At 34.3% G+C, this 23,480-nt stretch overlaps 1 protein-coding gene across 1 annotated transcript in view; it reads left to right on the forward strand.

The window, feature by feature from the left end:
• DIAPH2 (diaphanous related formin 2) overlaps nt 1-23,480 on the forward strand; it is a 1,001,003-nt gene that overhangs the window by 215,243 nt on the left and 762,280 nt on the right. Inside the window, exons 9-11 of the mRNA XM_043571351.1 lie at nt 4,579-4,715; nt 6,679-6,787; nt 18,600-18,710. Of these exons, the coding sequence (XP_043427286.1) occupies nt 4,579-4,715; nt 6,679-6,787; nt 18,600-18,710 (357 nt within the window). The remainder of the gene's footprint in view (nt 1-4,578; nt 4,716-6,678; nt 6,788-18,599; nt 18,711-23,480) is intronic.

Here is a 23,480-nt window from a genome sequence, read left to right on the forward strand (position 1 = left end):
CTCAAGCCCAGCTAGTATCCTTATGATTGTTGTTTTAAATTCTAGTTCATTCCCATTACTTTATCAATTTTGATTAGTTCCTTGGCTGTGACCTCTTTTTCTTTCTATTGGGATGAATTACTCTGTCTTTGCATTTATTCTTGTCTCTGTCCTTTGTGCGTTAGGAAATCCTGTTCCTAGTCTTATTTTTACTAGAGCTGAAGCTTTGCAGCACCCTAGGATCAGTACACCTGCTGTGTGTGTGTGTGTGTGTGTGTGTGTGTGTGTGTGTGGCGGGGGGGGTGGGTTGTGCTGATCTTTTGAAAGAGAAGTCTGCTGCTGCTCTGGCTGCCAGTCACACTTGCCATATTAAAAAATGCACCTGCAGAATGCAGGGGGACACAGATTGGTTTGAGTGTCTCAAGCCTCCACTGTGTGTGCTGTGCTGCTCTCTGAAGTTCGTTGGTGCTATTGGAGGGGTGAAGAATTGTGTGGGCCCACTGTCTTCCATTGAGAGGGGCATTTACATCCCTTACTGTTCTGACCCTCACAAAAGAGCAGACAGTCTCCCCTCTTGTGTCCAAGGCTTCTGTCATGTCCCTGACTTCACCCTGTATCTGCACTGTCTGCCGACCCAGTGGTGGTGCAGCGCTCCTTTTATCTCAGATGTGTGGCTGGGATTCACGGCTCCATAAATTTTAGTGACCCAGTGTGACAAGGACCCATGCTATCTCTGGGGGAGGGTCTTGCTGCACTGTGGCTGGTTGCAGTTTTTCCGAGAAAAGTAGCCGCACGAAATGTGCAGTAGCTTGGAGTTCATGGTAAAGCACAGCAAAAAAACTGACATCCAGGTTACCTCTCCTCAGCATGTTTTTCTGCCCATATGCTAATAAATGGGGCAGCTCAATGGGAAGGCAGAGGCCCAAGAGCAGACACTATGCTCTGAGAATCCCCTGAATCACATGGAAGGGACAGTTCCCATTCTTGGAGGGCATTTGGTAGAGGCTGCCCCAAGTGTTTTTCTTGTGCAGTGCCCTGCGTGCTGCTGTGCTGCTTTATCTCTCTCTTCCTCTCCCTTCCTCTCCCTCTTCCTCCCCCCTCCCACCCCAGGATTAGGACTCCCTTTCCTCTGTAGTCCCATGATTCTTTTTCCCCCCAGATCATATCACTGCATTTCTTACCTTCCATGTTGTGGCCTCTTTTCTCCCTGTAGTTGTGCAGTTTGTTCTCTCAGTCTTCAGATTGAATTCCTGGGTGTTCAGAATGTTTTTTTTTTTAAAGTTTATTTATTTTTGAGAGAGAGCGAGAGATAGAGTGTGCCTAGGGGAGGAGAAGAGAGAGAGGGAGATACAGAATCAGAAGCAGGCTCCAGGCTTGGAGCTGTCAGCACAGAGTCTGACCCAGGGCTCAAACTCACAAACCATGAGATCATGACCTGAGCTGAAGTTGGAGGCTTAACTGAGCTACCCAGGTGCCCCCAGAATGATTTGATAATATCTAGCTGTGTTCAAGGTATAAGGCAAGCATAAGGTCCTCCTACTATTTCACCAAGTTAACTCCTTCCCTCAGTCTATTTGATTTTTAAAGCTATTATTTTAAGTTTGGTAATTGCATAGTAAACACCATTCTCTTAGTTTTACACTATGTTTTTCATGTATTTTTCTTGCTATTTAGTACCTACTGGCCACCTTTATACATATTTGTCCATTCTGGTTTTGGGTTTTTTTCTTTTTTTGCTTCTTTTTCATCTTGTCTCTTCCATTTCTTTTTTTTTTTCTGTCTTGTCTCTGTGTATGTTCTTATTTATTATGACCCCTGGTAAAGTTACATTTAAGAGCTTTAGCTATATTCCCCCTTTTCCCCCAAATTCTTTTGGAAGTTAAATTAGGAATTATGAAAATATTCATATGTTTGGTACTTAACTAAAAGTTAGTTTGAAATGACAATTTTGATCTAATGAAATGTAGGATTCCACTGTTAAACTAATGAGAAACAAACATTTCATAAGAAATCTGAGAAATACTTTGTGGGACAAAGATCAAAGAAAATACCTTCTAAATATAGTGAAAACCAATTTTAGCCTTTTTTTCTTTTTTGTTTTATAATATAACTTTATTATTTTTAGTGTTCTGTGTTATCAATCCCAGCAGAGCTTAAAAAAAAAACAGAACACTAAATCCAAAGTTAATAAAAAAAATTCAAGGTAAAACAGTGAACCCATTGGGGTTATCTATATACCTGCTCCCATTTATTCTAACAATTTTTAACTGTTTAGCCAAATGTGTGCACATAGGTTTTAACTATGAGTTCTCTTTTTCCCTCCAGCAACTTCTCATTGTCTATCTACTTTTTTTTAGTATTACTTTATTTTTATTAATTTATTTTTTTGTTAATTTATTTTCAAGTTATTTAACATACAGTGTAGTCTTTGCTTTGGGAGTAGAACCCAGTGATTCATCTCTTACATATACCCAGTTCTCATCCTTAAAAGTGTACTTCTTAATGCCCCTCACCCATTTAACTCACTCCCCCACTACACCCCCCTCCAGCAACCCTCAGTTTGTTCTCTGTATTTAAAAGTCTCTTATGGTTTGCCTCTCCCTCTGTTTTTATCTTATTTTTCCTTCCCTTCACCTATGTTTATCTGTTGAGTTTCTCAAATTCCACATCTGAGTGAAGTCATATGATATCTGTCTTTCTCTGATTTATTTCGCTTAGCATAATACCCTCCAGTTCTGTCCACATTGTTGTAAATGGCAAGATTTCAATTTTAACCTTTTAAAGCATGTCTTTTTCTGTTCATACTTATAATACACACTTGTGTGTTCATATCCAAGCCTAGAAAATCAGTGAAAATGGTGTCTTCTCTGCCTAGTTCACTGTGACACTTACCAAAACCTAGTCACCATTTCCTTGGGTTCATAGCTTTTGTAATGTAGCACAGCTTCCTGAAAGGGGGAAGATAGAAGATGGTATGGAAGAGGTTTATTGCTTCTTTAACCAGCATATAGTATACAAAAAGAACTTTCCAACATTTTACCCCTTTTGTTTAATTTTATTTTCTATACAAATTAGAGAATGTAACCATGAATTATAGATATCTCCAGAGAGATCCAATGACACAAGTAGAGTTACTTTAGAAAATTATATCAGTAAGTACTTTACATGTTTTTCTTTGTTGAGGAAATACTTATTATTCAGGTATTTCTCCCAAATCTTTATAGATTTTTTAGGCAAGCTAAGGGAAATCACATCTGATCAAGGGGCAAAAACTCCCAAGATGCAGTCATTTCAAATTAAAAAAAAATACATAGACAAGCCACTACATTTGAAAAACATTCATGTAATTAAATAGAACCTTATTGTGGAGATACAGGTTTTTAGAAGACCAATATGAGTTGTATTTTATTTCATTTCATTTCATTTTATTTTATTTTATTTTATTTATTTATTTATTTATTTATTTTATTTTATGTTTTATTTTTTAAATTTGCATCCAAATTAGTTAGCATATAGTGCAACAATGATTTCAGGAGTAGATTCCTTAATGTCCCTTACCCATTTAGCCCATCCCCCCTCCCACAACCCCTCCAGTAACCCTCAGTTTGTTCTCCCTATTTATAAGTCTCCTCTGTTTTGTCCCCCTCCCTGTTTTTATATTATTTTTGTTTCCCTTCCCTTATGTTCATCTGTTTTGTCTCTTAAAGTCCTCATATGAGTGAAGTCATATGATTTTTGTCTTTCTCTGACTAATTTCACTTAGCATAATACCCTCCAGTTCCATCCACATAGTTGCAAATGGCAAGATTTCATTCTTTTTGATTGCCGAGTAATACTCCATTGTATATATATACCACTTCTTCTTTATCCATTCATCCATCGATGGGCATTTGGGCTCTTTCCATACTTTGGCTATTGTTGATAGTGCTGCTATAAACATGGGGGTGCATGTGTCCCTTCGAAACAGCACACCTGTATCCCGTGGATAAATACCTAGTAGTGCAATTGCTGGGTCATAGGGTAGTTCTATTTTTAGTTTTTTGAGGAACCTCCATAATGTTTTCCAGAGTGGCTAAACCAGCTTGCATTCCCACCAGCAATGCAAAAGAGATCCTCTTTCTCCGCATCCTCGCCAACATCTGTTGTTGCCTGAGTTGTTAATGTTAGCTATTCTGACAGGTGTAAGGTGGTATCTCATTGTGGTTTTGATTTGTATTTCCCTATAATGAGTGATGTTGAACATTTTTTTCATGTGTCGGTTGGCCACCTGGATGTCTTCCTTGGAGAAGTGTCTATTCATGGGATTCTCTTTTTCCCTCTTTCTGTCCCTCCCCCTAGCCCACTCATGCGCTCTCTCTCTCTCTCTCTCTCTCTCTCTCAAAATAAATAAATAAACAGGCACCGCACTGTCAGTGTTCTAGGGCAGAGCCTGACGTGGGGCTTTATATACATGCTATTTTGACCTGAGCTGAAACCAAGAGCCAGAGACTTAACTGACTGAGCCACCCAGGCACCCTGTAAGTTGTTTTTTAAATTAAACATGCATTACATAGGCATTTTGAATGAGGGTTATTGTTTTTATTTTTTCTTTTTCTTTAGTTTGGATTGCAAAGGATTCTAGGAGATGAAAGGAGTCTTTTGCTATTGGCAAGAGCAATTGATCCCAAACAACCCAACATGATGACTGAAATAGTAAAAATACTTTCTGCTATTTGCATTGTTGGAGAAGAGAACATGTAAGTATTGCTGTATTACTATATTAAGTGCATGGAAAATAGTACTTGAGGAAGCCCATATTTTGTGATTTTCTTTAGATTACTTGCATGAATTCTTTAGATTACAATTTAAAAAATTAAATTGTAGAAAATAATTTACTGGCAATTTACCATATCTATTTTTACATACAGGATTTAAAAAAACTTAAAAAAAAACTTTTTTAACGTTTATTTATTTTTGAGACAGAGAGAGACAGAGCATGAACGGGCGAGGGGCAGAGAGAGAAGGAGACACAGAATCTGAAACAGGCTCCAGGCTCCGAGCTGTCAGCACAGAGCTCCATGCAGGGCTCGAACTCACAGACCTCGAGATCATAAGCTGAGCCGAAGTCGGCCGCCCAACCGACTGAGCCACCCAGGCGCCCCTAAAATTTTTTGACAGAGATTTTAAATAGAATTCTAGTGGGAAATTCTTCAAAGTTGGATTCATATTGAATAAATAGAATTTTATCTAGCTGAAGGTAAAGCAATCATTATAAAAGTGGGGAAAAATCAGAGAGCAAATATGGCTAAATACATACACACACATACACAAATATCCTCTACATGTGCCTATCAAAAAATTTGACTTCCTTAACCCACAGAATTGACCAGATGCTTTTATTTTGTACTATGATTTTATTTAAAGTGGTATTTTACTTCATTTGCCTATGATAAATGAAAAGATGAAGTAGTTATGCATAGAGTAGAGTAAACCTGTTAAACAGAAAGAACAAAAAAAGATTGTAATTATTCAGAGAGCATGTATGTGTTAATTTTAACAAGTCATTGCTGAATGTACATTAGATCATACCTTCCTATGGAAATAATATTGACTGAGAAGAAAAATTTCAGATTTGACGTCATTAACAAGCCCAGTTAGTAAGGAACCATTGTGATAAAAGATAAAGTATTCTCTTACGGACATGAACTAAAATATTTCTTCTGAACATTTCGTGTGACAGTAATAATTTCTGTTTGAATCAGAACAGGGCCATGAAAAGACTTAAGAATATTGTAATACATTGGCTTTTTCATACATGTTAGAATAAAATGAGATCTTGCTTAATGCTGCTTAGTGTACTTAGAAACCAAAGACAAACACTAACCAAAAATATTATCATAGAGCTTTAAGTCTTATCTCAGAGCAAAGAATGAAATAACATATACAAAAGTAAGGTTTCCTTAGGTTTCATGGAAAAATCCGTTTATATATGAGTAAATAATGTTTTTCTTGTCAATTGGGTTTTCAGTATTTAATTCCTATAATATAACCTATTCTGGTATATGTTTTATAATTATAACTATAGTTCGATAAGCATAGTATACTCCAGGGAGGTTAATTTGATTCAGACACTGTATAGTGATAGTTTCCAATAATTTTCTTCTGGTAAATAATTCTCTTGCGCTAGGTAATTATAGATGCTTTTCTAGTTACCTAGCTTTTCTCTTTTAGTTTTTGTTTCTTGTTCCCATTTTCAAAGATTGTTGATGTTTTCAATTCTTTTAAATGTATCTGCTCTTTCCAGCACTTTATTATAAGATTTTAATATTGTATATGCCATATTATACTTAAATGATTATTAATAATCATGTTGACACATGAAATATCAAAACCTGAAATTTTAAATTTCACTGTTTATCAACTAAGGATCTTTTAAAAAATATAACCTAGAAAATTTATTTTCCTAAAGTTTTTAATTGAATTTTCATTTTGATGGCCCGAAATTATTTAAAACTATCAATATTTGACTTGTAGAAATATGTGGATAGGAAGGAACACAACTCTTAAATTGTGGTGGTCTTTATAAACATCAAGTGCTAGAAAGGAAATAGAGAAGACTGAAAGATAACCCATATCATAATGTATGTATAAGATGGATTTCTCATTTCTATTTTTTTTCTCTGTGTGTGTGTGTGTGTGTGTGTGTGTGTGTGTGTGTAGTCTTGATAAACTTTTAGGGGCAATAACTACAGCAGCAGAAAGAAATAATAGGGAACGATTTTCACCTATTGTGGAAGGATTAGAAAATCACGAAGCTTTGCAATTACAGGTGAGTTCATTTTGTCTTCAACGGCTTCTGGGGTTATATTTAAAGTACTCATTTTGTATGATGCCAACTCCATTCTTTCTAGTATTTAAATAGAATGGAACATAAAAATTAAATTCTTCCTGTTGCTTGGTCATTTATAAAAGCTAGAAATTTTGTCTGTGAGAGTAACGATTTGTTTAAAATTAGGAAAACTACTTCAAGTTATTATAATATGGTGAGTATGATTATCATTAATATTTGGAAGAAAGTTAGGAAATAAGAAAATAAACCATTGGGGTACTTGTGTGGCTCAGTTGTTTAAGCATCTGACTCTTGGTTTCAGCTCAGGTTGTGATCTCTCGGTTCGTGGGTTTGAGCCCTGCATCAGGCTCTGTGCTGGCAGTGCAGAGCCTGCTTGGGATTCTCTCTCTCTTCCTCTCTCTGCCTCTTTCCTGCTCTCTCTCTCTCTCTCTCTCTCTCTCTCAAAATAAATAAACATTAAAAAATAAAATAAACCATTGAAATTAAAGCTTTAGCAATAATCAAGTGTAATAGGGCAACAATTCAGACAATGCTATTATCCTAACATAAGTTGGTGAAGTCTGTGGGCTTATTGTAGAAATTTAGGAAAACTAAGCATATCTCTCTTTATGTCATTCACACAACATTCAGATATCTGATTCACCAGAATGGTGAGGGGGGTGGTGAATTACAACTCTTTGGTCAGGGTCTATCTGATAGCCCTGTATATACCGAGACTAAATGTCTTATTTAGAAAATGACAAAACTCACTATTTTTTCTTAGATGGTTTCAGGAATAGACCCATTTTATGAAAGATAACTTTGTTCTTGAGTGATGAGAAGTCATATTTATTGACCATATTTATTGTGTGAGATCATGGACTAAGAATTTTAATTTACATAAATTATCTGATTTAATTCTCATAACAACTGAGCTCTGTAGGCCTTATTATCATGTCCATTTTGTTTATGAGATGAATAGGCTTATTGAGACTAGATAACTTATCTATGCTGATACAGCTTGTAAGTGGCAGACTTAGAATTTGACATCAGGGTTTTTGGTCTTTGATGCTCATCTCTTTCTTTTAGACACTGTTTACCATGTAATGCACCATGGCGATCTTTTCTGAATTAATTTTTAAACTACTGTAGTATCATTCAACAAAGAGAAGATGGTTACACATTTAATTTTATCAAATTATTTAGTAGGGAGTGTTTAAATGTTAAAATTTCTTATCTAATGTAAAACAATTTATTTTATCATTTATTTTATTTTTTATTGTGCTATAAATTATTAGTATCTTTTTTTTTTTGCCAGGGTTTGAAACTACAGCAGATAGATGAATTGGCTTGTCCAAAGAGAATACTGTAGTGTTACAAAACTATAATCTCTCTTTAAATATTTAAGGATCTTTGTTAGTTGTTTTTTCTCTAACTATGATTATCATTTTGGGTAAACTTTTATGGTGTGCCTTTTATGTCCAATGTATTACATTTTAAATAATTGGGATATTTCATTCTGCTTTCCTTTTTAAAATATACTTCTTCTTATATATTATAATATACTTATTATATAATATATATACTTATATACTGTACATTATATAAAAATTCTGTCACTTTTTTTTAAGTTTTTTTTAAATGTTTATTTATTTTTGAGAGAGACAGAGACAGAGACAGAATGCAAGCAGGGGAGAAGCAGACAGAGAGGGAGACACAGAATCCAAAGCAAGCTCCAGGCTCCAAGCTGTGAGCACGGAGCCTGATGCAGGGCTCGAACTCATGAACTGCGAGATCATGACCTGAGCCGAAGGAGGACGCTTAACCGACTGAGCCGCCCAGGCGCCCCTCTCTCAAAATTTTTAATATCTCTACTGAAATATTTGAAAAGATTTGAAAGATTTGAAAACTGTACTTTTTTCTTTTAGAGACACAGCAAGTAGGGGAGAGGGAGAGAGAGAGTGAATCTTAAGTAGGCTTCATGCTCAGCATGGAGCCCAACGTGGTGCTCCATTTCATGACCGTGAGATCATGACCTGAGCCAAATTCAAGAGTTGGATGCTCAACCAAATAAGCCTCTTAGGTTCCCCTGAAAACTGTACGTTTTAGATGACTTCTTGAAATCTTTGTTCTTGTTTCTTTAGTTGGGCTTACCTAACTAAATATCACTGGCATTCAGTCATATATAGGAGTTTGTACTTGTCCCACAATGTATGTATAGGAGAAGTAAGTGTTTTAGATACATTCAATGTCTTCATTACTTACTCAAATCAGTCACTCAAAATCACACAGCTATTGAAGTGTGGAGATGTAATTTGAAGCCAGGTCTTTGTGATGAATCATTTGTATACTGCATTTTCTTCCTTTTAAAAATATTTTTTAAGTTTTTAAAATTTATTTTGAGAGAGAGAGCATGAACAAGGTAGGGGCAGAGAGAGGGAAAGAGAGAATCCTAAGCAGGCTCCATGCTGTCAGTGCGGAGCCTGACACAGGGCTTAAACTTAACAAACCATGAAATCATGACCTGAGTGGAAATCAAGAGTCAGACACTTAACCAACTGAGCCATCCAGGTGCCCCTGAAATTTCCTAGTTTGATGAGGTACAAAAATTAGTAATTTGCTATATGCAAAGCCTATCACTCTTACACAAATTGTGAATTGGGTTTTTTTTTATTTGAACTATTTCATGTCAATGAAAAAATTTTCATCTAAAATTTCAAAAATATTTTCAGAATACAGAATGAAACACAAAAGTTTAAACTTATTGTTTAAAAATTATAATTAGTGCTGTATTTTAAATGTAATAGAATTACATTTTCTATTTCTGTAGTACCCTGAGACTTCTCAAAATGTTATTATAGCTGCAGGAAGTAATTCTGTTAAAATACAGCACTAATTATATTTTTAAATAACAATTGTGTACATTTTTCTCTTTTTTGGGGGATTTTAAAACAGGTTATTTACTTCCCATAGAAGTTTTCAAGGTCATCTTTAAAGGGAAATTTTGTACTTGTGATAGGATTTTCATAATCTGCAATAGTTCAAGAAACAGAGAGACAGTAAGTCATATATCTTCATATGCTCTCTCTTCACTGACTTCCCTTCAGCTAAGTAGCATTCTTAGTTCTTACCCATACTGCAATACTTTTGATCTTACTTGTTCTTTGAACCAACCTCTCACCTTCCTTTTTTTATTTCATAGTCCCAGTCTCTAAAAGAATCATCTGTACTTGTTTTCTCTGTTTCCTAAATTTCCTTTTACAACTTAGGATTTTCAAAGTTATTAAAAAGGTCAACAGTGATCTTCTAATTTCAAAATCCAATAGCCTTTTTCTAATCCTCATCATTTGGCAGTATTAATCGCCTCCCTCCTTGAAAATTTTACTGCCTTTGGCTTTATGGTCCCCATTCTCGTCTTGCTCTCTGACTACTTTAACTGCTTTGTCTCTTTTTCATGTGTTTCTCCTATTTTTCCTGGGTATTTTCTTTCTCTCTGTTCTATCTTTGGCCCTCTTATATTATCACTTTTGTTTACACATATATATGTACATTTACATATATATACTTGTATGCATACATATGTATTTTATTTTTCTCATGAATGTTCTCAATTGTTTCTCTAGCTTTAGCATCCAGCTATATTCTAGTGATTCCCCAGAATTATAAGTCCATCTCATCTCTCTCTCTCTTTTCAAACTTACATGTCCAAATGCTTAACTGGATATCTTAGAGACATCATAAAAATAAGAAATTAAAGATAGCATGTATACATCATATACCCATGTTCTAATACTTTACACATTACCTCGTTTTAAACCTCACAGCAATTCTAGGAGAAAGATAGTAGTATCCCCATTTTATATATGAAGAAACAGGCTCATAGAGGTTAGATAACTTTCCAAGGGCCACAATGTGATTAGGAGCAAAAATCCAGATTAGACACTAGGGAGTGTGGCTCCAAAGTACATGATCTTAACCACTACACAGTACCTCACCTTATTAAAACTAAGCAAGTAGCCCTACACACCTCAGTAGCTCCTGCAGGCATCTCTGTGTTACATCATAGCTCACTAACTCACATATTCAATCACACCCCTGAGGCAGCAAGAAAATAATTATATAATTATATCTAGGATATTTTGTTTAAGAATGTAGGAATTATCTAATTCATTTCAGAAAGAGTTCTGTGCAAAAACAAATGTTCATGCTTACATAGACAAACCCTCAGATATATGGACTGATTCTTTGTAGATTGATTTTTTTTCATAGTGGTTCTCAAGTCTTCAGATTTTACTCTAAGCATGCTTGTAAATTAGCTATTAGTGCACTTATGCCATCACACGGAGGATGTAGCCTTGGATAAATCATTTATCATTTGTGAGTACAGGTAAATTTATAATAAAACAAGGTGCTACAGCTTATGAATAAGGAGAAAATTTGTAGAAAAGTAAATGAATGTGTTAAATATTAGGTGTTGAATGAATACCTGCTAGCACTTAGGAAACTTGTTCTATTTATTGACAGTTTTATATTACTATCATTTTTAGAGTGGACTTAGTATAATGGGGGGCTGTATAGATATATTTACACAATGTAGTCATTTTTCAAGTTCATATAAAAGTAACTTCTGACTTAAAGGATGTCTTTCCTTTTATGTCTATTTCAAAGATGATTAATTGTCAAATATATCTTTTTTTTGTCATGGAGGGTCACTAGTGACCTCCATTATATAAAAAGCAAGACACTTTTTAAGTTGTCATATTGGCGTCTTCAGCACCATTTGACACTATTGATTATTCCTATCAAAGTTCTCTCGTTCCACAATTTCCATAATCCTAACCTCTCCTTGTTTTGTCTCTTATATTTTTAAATCTTTTAAATCTTCTGTCTGTATATTTGGCCCTAAAATATACTGCTTCCTAAGAGCTTAATTCTCACTTCTTTGGTCCTTTGCTTTGGTTCATTGCATTGCTCATTCTGTACATTGTCCTTGGACAGCCTCATCCATCCTTATGACTTGCATCTAGTACTTCTATATGATGAATTTCTCTGAACTCTTCTTTTCCAAATTCTACTGACTCAGACAGACCCCCCATATGGTCAGCTGCCTCTTGACTGAATTTCAAATTCAATATTGACCTTAATGCTACTTACCTGCCTATTCTTCATCCTTCTCCTTCCTACTCTAATCCTCTCTCCAATCTTAACCTGCCTTTCTTTTGTATTCTCAATCCTGGTTACCTTAGCATTATCCACTGGGTAGTATAAACCAGAAACATTATAGTCATCTTTGAATCTATTCTTCTCCATTCACCATTCCTTCAGTCACCAAATCCTACCAACTCTACTTCCTTAGTGTTGTTCTTTCCTTCATTGGTATCCCTTCCCCTCCACCTCTGCTGCCATTTGTGTACTTCAGTGCATTGTCACATCTCACCATTTTGCCATTTTTCTGGACTCTTCAATATCTTCTACCTTTTATTCCAACCCCTTTTAAATCATCTTCCACAGAGTTATAGTTTTGAAGTACAGTTCTTGTCATATCACTGCTCAATCCAACAAGATCTTCCCGTAACCTCTAGGATTAAAATGTAGTCTTAGTACACACAAAATACTTCATCATCATCATCATCATCAAAATACATCATCATATCTGTAGCCTCATATTTCACCACTCTTCTACTTATACTTCACCACTATTCTACTTATATGTTTTGGTCCAGTCATAGTGTGCTCAGAATCCTGAACATTTTATGCTGTTTTTTCCTTCTACCTCCATACCTTTGTACATGGCTTCATCTGCCTGGACTTTTTCTCCATTTCTTGATTTAATTAACTTGCTCTGTACATTTCTATCTTTCTTGTTTTGTACTTATTTGACTTAAACCATCTTTTTTCCTAAATCCTGCTGGGGTAAGATAAAGAAAGACCTTGTTAATGTCAACAAAGTACTTAATAAGGTCAAGTTGTGACCATGTCAATAAAATTTTAAAAGCACACTTTGTCACAGCTAGTGGCAATATGGATAATCTGTCTGAGAATGCCCTAGAGTTGGCAATTATTGTACTCCATAGCTCTTTGAATTGTGATCAAACAGAGAGATAGATGGTTGTATAGTTTTCAGACCTGGTAAGTTAAATAAAAGTTTGTAGCATTTTTCCAATAATTTTGTGAGGATATTTCATGTTAAAATAGTTCCGCTCTCTACCACTTTGGTAAGAAATGTAATACAATTTTTTTTTGTGTTGCTGTGTCTCATGCTATTAAAATTTGAGATATCTCATTACCATTCACCCATTATATTTTAATCATTGTATTGAGGGCAATTAGAGGTTAAACAGAAAATCCTAAATGAATGCAGAACTTGCCTTTACAAAGTTTATAATCTCTTTTGTGGTATTTTACACTCTGTATCACATCCCATACCGCAGGATGAAGACAATAGCATCTTGTGACTAAAGGATGTAGACCATTATTGTAGAAAGAAAATATACTATTATAGTAAAGGAATAATCCTAATTTGATGGAAAAACTGATAGTAATTCAGTTTAGCATATAATTATACATGGTACAAATTATTGGATCTTTATCACATGCAGAGTTGGTGGTTTTTATCTATACATATTCATGCATTTATTTGGCAGCCTATTTATCATGTAGAAAAGGAGACCCCTGAAGTACAAATAAAGAAACTGTTTTAGTGGTTAAGAATCAGAATTTTGGTCCTATCCTACTATATTTGTTAATAATGGACAAAATGTGCTGATTTACTGTGACGTTTAAATTTTAATTCTTGTGGAAGCTATATTTAAAACAGATATGGCAGACCATTTTGAAACTTAGACCTATTATAAAGAAACTAAGCAACAGAAAGAATCTGGAAAAATGGACTTTGTGATATTCAGTTCAAGGGTACTTGCTTTTCTTCCCAGTGTAAGGAAAAATGCTATTCAGCAAGGCCAGATTTGTGAATTGTAGTGTTGTACAAAGAATCCCAAACAGTCATGAGACATGAGTTCTAGTTCAGTCTTCATGGCTTTTTATTAGCTACATGATCTTGGGCGAATCATCTAGTATTTCTAGGTTTTCAGTTTCTTTATCTTTAAAGGAACACATCAGAACAGAGTATTTGGCATTTTTAGGCAGTCTCTCCACTTTAAAATCACATATTCTTTATTTTGCATCTCTGGGGTTGGATTTTTTTAAAGCAGATTGATTTTGCCTTATAAACAGACAATATAGTTCAATCATGATCTTAAAGATTTATACGCTTGGAAGTTCAACATAGCAATTCTGAAACTATCATTATTTGGGAATGAGTTTTGTACTTCTTTGGAGCTTAGATTTTAGATATTAGGCAGAAGACTTTTTCCTTAAAGCCCCTAGTGCAATGCTATCTAGTCAAAGTTTCTGCATTGTCCTTCATTCATGCCGTCCAGTGTGGTAGCCAGTAGACACATATGGCTTTTGAACACTTGAACCGTTGCTAGTGTGACTGAGCATCTGAATTTTAAATGTTATTTAATTGTAACTAAACTAAATTTAAATTGTGACTGGTGGCCCCATATTGAATAGCCTATTTCTAGCCTGTGTGTGTGTGTGTGTGTGTGTGTGTGTGTGTGTGTGTTTGTATCTGTATGCAAATGTATGCTGAATAGGGAGTGGCATGGCAGGAAGTAAAGGAAAGTGGAGACCATTATTTTGGATGATGGGATGCTACCCATACTTCATTGTTCAGGATGTATATATATGTATACACACATATACATATATACACATATACACATATATAGTGGAATATAACACATTCTGGGAACTGTTTTCTACCTTTCCTCTTTTTTTTGTTTGTAATCTATTATGCATTTTGATAACCACATTGTTTTGTTTTCTTTAAAATTGAGGTATAATTGACTTACATGATAAGCACTTTATATACTAGACAATATATTATTAAAATAATTGTATGCTTTCTAATTAATAGTTTCAAAGCTAGATATTTCCAGTATATTAAACGATGCAATAGTTAAATTTTATTATATTACCCATCCTTAAAATCTTTTTTTGTGTGAATCTATGAGTGGAGTTAATGAGGCATTTGAATGTGCTGGAAATTATTCTGTATTTGAAATAAAATGATATGGTTTAGAATCATGAGTTTTCTCCTTGCTGTCTGACCTTGTATAAGTTACCTGCTTTGAACCTCAGCTTCATCATCTGTGAATTAAGAATAATAGTAACACTTATGTTGAATGGTTTTTATGAGGAAGGCATTAAATGGTGAATTATATAAAATCTCTATATTGTTTGGTAATTAATAATAAGAACAGGGGTGCCAGGTGAGTCTGTCTTTTAAGTGTCCAACTTTGGCTACATCATGATATTGCAGTTAGTGAGTTTGAGCCCAGCATTGAGCTCTGTGCTGACAGTTCAGAGCCTGGAGCCTGCTTCAGATTCTGTGTCTCCCTCTCTTTCTGCCCCTCCCCTCTCCCTCCCTCTCTCTCTCTCTCTCTTTCTCTCTCTCTCAACAATAAAAATTAAAAAATATATAAATAAATGTGCTTTCAAATTTATTTTTTTTAAAAGAATAATACTAATGATAATAGTTTAGGGTTCTGTATTTAATTATTCAGAATCTACATAATGGCTGTTTCGTGTTTATATTTAAGTAATAATATATTCTGGCATTGAAACGAATTCTATTTTTAAAATTTAATTTTGTATTTGTAAATAGTGACAATTATTTTGGTTTTGGATTGATTTTGTTATGTCCTCTAAAAAGGGCAGTAATTACATAGTAACATAAAGATATAGACATATTTAAGATGATTTTTTTGTTCTTCACATTCATACACTATAAATGTTTTTATAAGAGGGAATCAGGGAATCACTGTAACAGAATATGTTGGAAAATGACATGATGGTATGACTATTCTCCTTATGTTATTTAATTTTATTATATGTCTATTAGAATTTGATAAACAATAAATAGTACATTGATAAACCAGTGCCATTATTTCTTTAAATTGCTGACTTCAAAGTGTCTCCTACCTATTTTGTTTGTCTTCTAATTATTTTATAGTCAATGAATGCAACTTCTTTTTTTAACATTTTTTAAAAACTTATTTATTTTTGAGAGAGAGGCAGAGAGACAGAGAGACCGAGCACAAGCAGGGGAAGGGCAGAGAGAGGGAGTCACAGAATCCAAAGCAGGCTTCAGGCCCCGAGCCGTCAGAACAGAGTCTGATGCGGGGCTCAAACTCAAGAATTGCACCCTGTTCATGCTCTGTCTCTCTCTGTCCCAAAAATAAATAAACGTTGAAAAAAAAAACAAAAAAAAACAAAAACAAAACAAAAAAAAAAAAAACGGGGCGCCTGGGTGGCGCAGTCGGTTAAGCGTCCGGCTTCAGCCAGGTCACGATCTCGCGGTCCGTGAGTTTGAGCCCCGCGATGGCTCGGAGCCTGGAGCCTGTTTCCGATTCTGTGTCTCCCTCTCTCTCTGCCCCTCCCCTGTTCATGCTCTGTCTCTCTCTGTCCCAAAAATAAATAAACGTTGAAAAAAAAAAAAAAAAGAATTGCAAGATCATGATCTGAGCCGAAGTCAGTGCTTAACCAACTGAGCCACCCAGGTTCCCCTCAATGCCACTTCTTTTTTAGCATTCAGTTATACATCACATGTAAAGTATTTTATAGTATTGCAGTGTTTGTCTTATTAAATGTAAAGGTATTTTTATGTTGATATATTCATTAATTTTATTGATTTTTACTATTTTTATCATCTCCTGATCTAAATACTTTTATTTGTATAAAGGTACAATTCCAAGACTCATTAACTTGTTTCTTATTGAAATGTTCTCTTGTAGGGTATTAATACAAGCCATTAAGCTAGAATTTCTTCTGGCAAAAACAATCCTAGCAGATGGCAACTTTTCTCTCTATTAATTTTGGATTAGACATGTACTTTGGCTTGTTTGGTCATGTCATAGTTGTAACATAACAAGGATCATTCAAGCACATGCAATGATAATATATTTAATAATATGTACAGTATGCAAACTTTTATCCCATCCTATGGAAACTATATAAAGACTTACATATTTTCTTATTGTAAGTAAGAAGGTTAACTAGTCCATTAAGGCATAAATATCATAATAACTTATTTGAAATGTGTTTTACGATAAAGCAAGTATTTTTAATCAATTGTCTAAATGTTTTATATTGACATTTGAGCATTCATAGGAGTTGGACTACATTGTTCAGTTGCCATTTAGATATTTAGTAATGTTAGAAACAACTTTAGTCATCCCCTTTAAAACATACAACTTTTTATTTTTGAACCTGGATGTGAAGTGGATGGACTATTCTCCCTAAAAACAGCTTAAATGGCTAAGGTACATATGTAAAAATGAAAGGAATACTTTATTTTTAATAAAGAAATATTTAAAGGAACTGTACTTTTAAACCTTTTAATATTTTCTTTCTACTTGAAAAATAACTATTAAAATGATAGGTGGGATAGGTCAAGTCAAAATACATTTGAAATATTTTCTTTTGCTGATCTGTTTTTCTCATACTATTATTTATTTGTGTCTCCTATATATACTTGTATATATACTTGACATCTTTACCAAATCTGGTTTTCCAGTTCTCTGGAAATCAACTCTTTGAACACTGTACAGTGCACTCACTGCATACTTTAAAAATAATCAATTTAGGGGCGCCTGGGTGGCTCAGTCAGTTAAGCGTCTGACTTGGTTTTGGTTCTGGTCATGATCTCGTGGTTTGTGAATTCGAGTCCCTGGTTGAGTCTCTGTCAGCACAGAGCCTGCTTGGGATTCTCTCTCCCTCTCTCTCTGCCCTTCCCCCACTTGCTCTCTCTGTCTCTCTCTCTCTCCTCAAAATAAAGAAATCAACTTAAAAAAAAAAAAGAATGATCAATTTAAATGTGCAGCTCATCACTTAAACTATTATCTAGTTGCCGTAAACTTGAGCAGCATTCCCCAAAAAGTATGGATCAACTGGCAATTAGCACTTTGTTGATTCCCTTCTAGCTTGCAATTACCAGAAAGTAAGTCCCCTTTATAGTAGGGAACCTCAATATTAGAAGGTAAGAAAAACCAAACCTTCTTTACAGTGTTAATATAATTAAGGAATCACCTTCACTTAAAAACAAACACTTCTATTTGTCATGCAATGCGCTTTGGCATTGGTGTCACAGTGCCTTCTAGTTGATCTTAATTTACTTGCATTCATTTTTATACACAGTAAATTAATTCCTCTTAATCATATATTTTAAAACTTTATATTTTTTGCAAGTGTATCCCAATGATAGATGGAGAGAGTATAAATCAGTATAATAGCTCCAAGTTATCACTGTTCCCTGTGTAATACCAGGGTACATTATTTGATTTATTTTAGAAAAGTGTTTATAACCATATAGAATTGAGGCCAAGTGCACTCTGAGGACAGCTGGGTATGGAAGATACATTTCATGATCTTTTAAAGGGCTATATATGCAGACTTTTGGAACTTTGAGCTTCTCAGAGAGAATTCAATATTCCTTCATATTGTTTGGCAAAACATAGCAATACTTGGCCATCCATATTTTTGTTAAAGTTATTCTGGACATTAGAAACTTAATTGTTAATTTTGTTGTTTATACTAAATCATCCTTATACTTATGTAAAAATTTACATTTCTTTTTATAGTATATGTATGTATGCCTTTAGCTAATGGAAAAATAATGATCTGAATGCAGTAAGTAAATATTCCCTTAATGAAAAAAAAAATAACAAAATTTGCTTTCTAATTGCAGGTGGCCTGCATGCAGTTTATAAATGCCCTTGTCACTTCACCCTATGAGCTTGATTTTAGAATACATTTAAGGAATGAATTCCTGCGTTCAGGACTAAAAACAATGTTACCAGTAAGTTGTGTATACACATTTATTATGCTAATGAACTTTAATGTTTTTCTCTCATTGGACAAAAGTATTTGCAGCAGAGTAAATAAATGTACCTTGTTCTATTTGCTTTTGTAAAGCATTAGATATTTTGTAAGCTTTTCTATATTGCAGTAATGTCAGTCTCTCTATACAACTTATGATTCAGAATTCAGCTAATGTATCCAGAGTGATGTGGGTGGTTTTTTTGTTGTTGTTGTTTTGTTTTGTTTTCTCAAAGTCGAAAGGGAATTTCTTTTCTTTGAATTTGAATACTTAGAACATAAAAGACTGCTGCTTTTTCTTTTTCTGCAGCCTCAATTTTCACTTAAAAGTTTTTGCTTTCCTCTTTGAACTTAGATTGATATCGTTTATATTCAGCATTAAGTATGTATAGAATTTGGATTCGTATATTCTAGACACATTTCTTAAGAATGGTATTCTTGTTACAATGCTGTAGGAACTTTTCTTAAAAATAGTTCCTTAAATTGAATATGAATATATGCAATAGTTAACATTTTTGAAATAACTTTACAGCTTGATCTGAGATAAAGTACACTTATAAGCACAACTAATGTGACTTTTTATTTTGTCTAATATGTTAACTGAAGAGGGATTTTGTTTAAACATGGCATTGTTAAAAGACAATTGTTTAAACTCACTAGTCTCACACCTGAGAAAAAAGAAGCAAAAGGGAGTAAATATATATAATATGTACGCATATACGCAAATACATATATATATATATATATATGTGTGTGTGTACGTATTATATATATGTTATATAAATGTATATAATACTTAAAGTACTAGAAATACCAAAATAAGGGACATTTCATGGTGAAGAATGAGTGTGTAGCATGCATCTGTAACTCGTGCTCTGTTAGTCTTAACTGAAAGTAGTTGGAATTCATCATCATAAAATGTACCATAGACTTGGGTCTACTGAAACCCATTTTGATTCAGATGTATGCTTTGGTGTATCTGGTTTTAGAAAAGTTCAGTTCTACTTTGAATGGTCCTTTAACCCATGACTTTAAAAAGGAAGGAGTTGATTGCAGTTAATCAAAACAACATTTTAAGTGACTTATATTGAGGTTCACTATGCAGGTAACTTAGGCACATTCACTAGTTATGGTGTGTGTAACCCGCATTCTTATGTTGTCACAAATCTTTCCTCATGAAAAGTCTGTGGGCTTAGGTAGCTACAGATAATGTTATAGTCTTGATTCTAGTGTGGCTTTTGAGATGTTGGCTTCCATGCTTGTCCTCACTGGGCTGGTCCTCTGTTTCTAAGAGAGTAATAATGTCTTTGGACATTTTCTGGCTACAAGGGCTCATTAACATCCTCTGCTCATTTACTAATATGCCACATTTTTTGTATTAGTTGTTGCTATTATTCTTCTATCTTTTATTTCCCTGTATCTATTATAATTGAATATTCATTTTATGCCTTATACTACTGAATATCTGATTGAGAAAACTGTGACTCTCAGTTTATTTAAGTTCTGTTTTCAGAAAGGGTATGGATGGTAACTCTTGTCCTTTTTTACTTTTCTCTGGTATGTTCATCTTTGCTGGGTTCAGTGGTCTCATGGTATGATACTCACTTGTTTACACTGACAATGAGGATTTTGCATCAGTGATTCTAAGCTTAAGCCTTTTGTGGCAACATGTGCTTCTTAATATATGCATTCCTAATATATGTATCCAGTTAGATTTTTCTTTAAGTGTCACATCTCTTCAGTATGTCCTGATTCCTAGATCTCAGTTGTTTCCTCAGCAAGAGAAAAGAAGAAAGTGTCATGTTCTGCCTCCTGAAGTTTTGGAAAGCAACAAACAAGGATTCTCAATTTTTTTTCTAAGACAATGGAGTGATATATGATTAAATACAGCCCAGGTCATCAACTAAAGACTTTGAACATGTACCCCTAAAGATAATCTATCAAAATCTCTTTGGGGGTAAGGCAGAGATGTTTGGTTTGAAAAGAAAAATAAACCCTCCCTAGGTATTTCTTATATATGAGAATCAGAATCCAGAAAGATAGACCCAGAAGGTTAGATATTCTTTCTTTAATACCATAGATTTCACCACTGATGTTGTTCTTGTAGTTTTTTCATCACATTTGGAACAAAGGTCTGAATGGTCATACTTTAATGTACATTAGATGTACCTAATTATGTCAATTATCTAATTGACTCACTATCTAATTTCCTAAATATTTAAGCTTAAACTTCTAGAACTTTGTTAATATTAAACATCTGTACACATGCATGGAAGCTTACTAATATATTCATAGGAGAGTTTTTAAAATCCTCACTTTTTTTCCTGTTTATTGTTACTTTATACACCATTCTGACAGTAGGAGCTCCCTAATTTTCTAGAATGTATCATATTCAAAACAGCAAATTAGACGTGGCTAAGGCTAATTCAAATTGTTGGTCCATGAATAAAAAATTATCACAAGCCTATCTGGTTGTATGAACATGTTGAATCCATGTATTGTACACCTGAAACTAATATTACACTGTATGTTAACTTACTGGAATTCAAATAAAAACTTAAAAAAAACATATCTGTAATCATTAAGTGTTAGAGAGAATGATTCTTAGTGTTTTAATAACCCCTGAGACCATTGTAATATTATAGTACAGTGAAACGTTTTTCATACAATAATCAGAATCCTCAAGATAAGGATTATTTTAATTATATTCTGTAAGAAAGACAGATACCATATGTTTTCACTCTTATGTGGATCCTGAGAAACTTAACAGAAACCCATGGGGGAGGGGAAGGAAAAAAAAAAAGAGGTTAGAGTGGGAGACAGCCAAAGCATAAGAGACTCTTAAAAACTGAGAACAAACTGAGGGTTGATGGGGGGTGGGAGGGAGGGGAGGGTGGGTGATGGGTATTGAGGAGGGCACCTTTTGGGATGAGCACTGGGTGTTGATTGGAAACCAATTTGACAGTAAATTTCATATATTGAAAAAAAACTGAAATAAAATCCTTGAGCAAAAAAAATGGTATTCTGTAAAAATTTATTTTCAATATTCCCCCATCTGTATTGATAAATTATGGTGTTTAAAGGGAGTTTATACTTCATTTATATGGAAAATTCTGTTCATAAATTTGCTTTAGCAATTTGGATTAGTGAGTTGTTATACACTATACAGTTATTTAAATAAGTTTAGAAAATATTAGGTAAATAAGATTTGTGAAGGAACAAGAGAGTAAGAAATTATGTCTGTAAGCATCATGCATTCTTACTCTTTAAAAAAAAACAACAAACTCTTATTCTGTTGAAGACTCAATTTTTTTTTTATGAAATTTATTGACAAGTTGGTTTCCATACAACACCTAGTGCTCATCCCAAAAGGTGCCCTCCTCAATACCCATCACCCACCCTCTCCTCCCTCCCAACCCCCATCAACCCTCAGTTTGTTCTCACTTTTTAACAGTCTCTTATGCTTTGGCTCTCTCCCATTCTAACCTCCTTTTTTTTTTTTTCCTTCCCCTCCCCCATGGGTTCCTGTTAAGTTTCTCAGGATCCACATAAGAGTGAAACCATATGGTATCTGTCTTTCTCTGTATGGCTTATTTCACTTAGCATCACACTCTCCAGTTCCATCCACGTTGCTACAAAAGGCCGTATTTCATTTTTTCTCATTGCCACGTAGTACTCCATTGTGTATATAAACCACAATTTCTTTATCCATTCATCAGTTGATGGACATTTAGGCTCTTTCCATAATTTGGCTATTGTTGAGAGTGCTGCTATGAACATTGGGGTACAAGTGGCCCTATGCATCAGTGCTCCTGTATCCCTTGGATAAATTCCTAGCAGTGCTATTGCTGGGTCATAGGGTAGGTCTATTTTTAATTTTCTGAGGAACCTCCACACTGCTTTCCAGAGCGGCTGCACCAATTTGCATTCTCACCAACAGTGCAAGAGGGTTCCCGTTTCTCCACATCCTCTCCAGCATCTATAGTCTCCTGATTTGTTCATTTTGGCCACTCTGACTGGCGTGAGGTGATACCTGAGTGTGGTTTTGATTTGTATTTCTCTGATAAGGAGCGACGCTGAACATCTTTTCATGTGCCTGTTGGCCATCCGGATGTGAAGACTCAATTTTGATTGCTTGACTGGTAATCAGTCATGTACTGGAAATGGAATTTCCTTTGAAATATACTATGTTATAGAGACTTAAATATGTGTTTTACAGAATCTGTCAAAAATGTTCCATATCTATACAGCAATTCTGTTTAAAGAAATAACTGAACATATTTACAATATTTTATATAATTAATAATATAATTCAGTACAGTTATGATTATATATATTTTTAAATATAAAACTTTAGTGATGCATTTCCATTTCCTTTTATAGGATATCATATTTGTGCTTATAAAAACTTTATTAATTAAATGTTTATTTCATCATGAATTTATGGATATATTTTTCAGGGTTTGACATTTGACTGAATGGAAGTTTTATATATGTTTGTGTATGTATATATGCATATATATTTGTATTAATGGAGATTATTAGTAAGCAATATAAGGTATCACATTTCTATGTGTATATATTTTAATAATTTTTAAATGTTCATTTATATATTTTTGAAAGAGAGAGAGAGTGTGTGTGTGAGTGAGTGGGGGGAGGGGCAGAAAGAGAGAGACAGACAGAGAGAGAGAATCCCAAGCAGGCTCTGCACTGTCAGTGCTGAGCCTAAAGCCGAGCTTGATCTCACAAA

The sequence above is a fragment of the Prionailurus bengalensis genome, chromosome X, assembly GCF_016509475.1.
Source record: "Prionailurus bengalensis isolate Pbe53 chromosome X, Fcat_Pben_1.1_paternal_pri, whole genome shotgun sequence".
In the NCBI taxonomy this organism is placed as follows: Eukaryota; Metazoa; Chordata; class Mammalia; order Carnivora; family Felidae; genus Prionailurus; species Prionailurus bengalensis.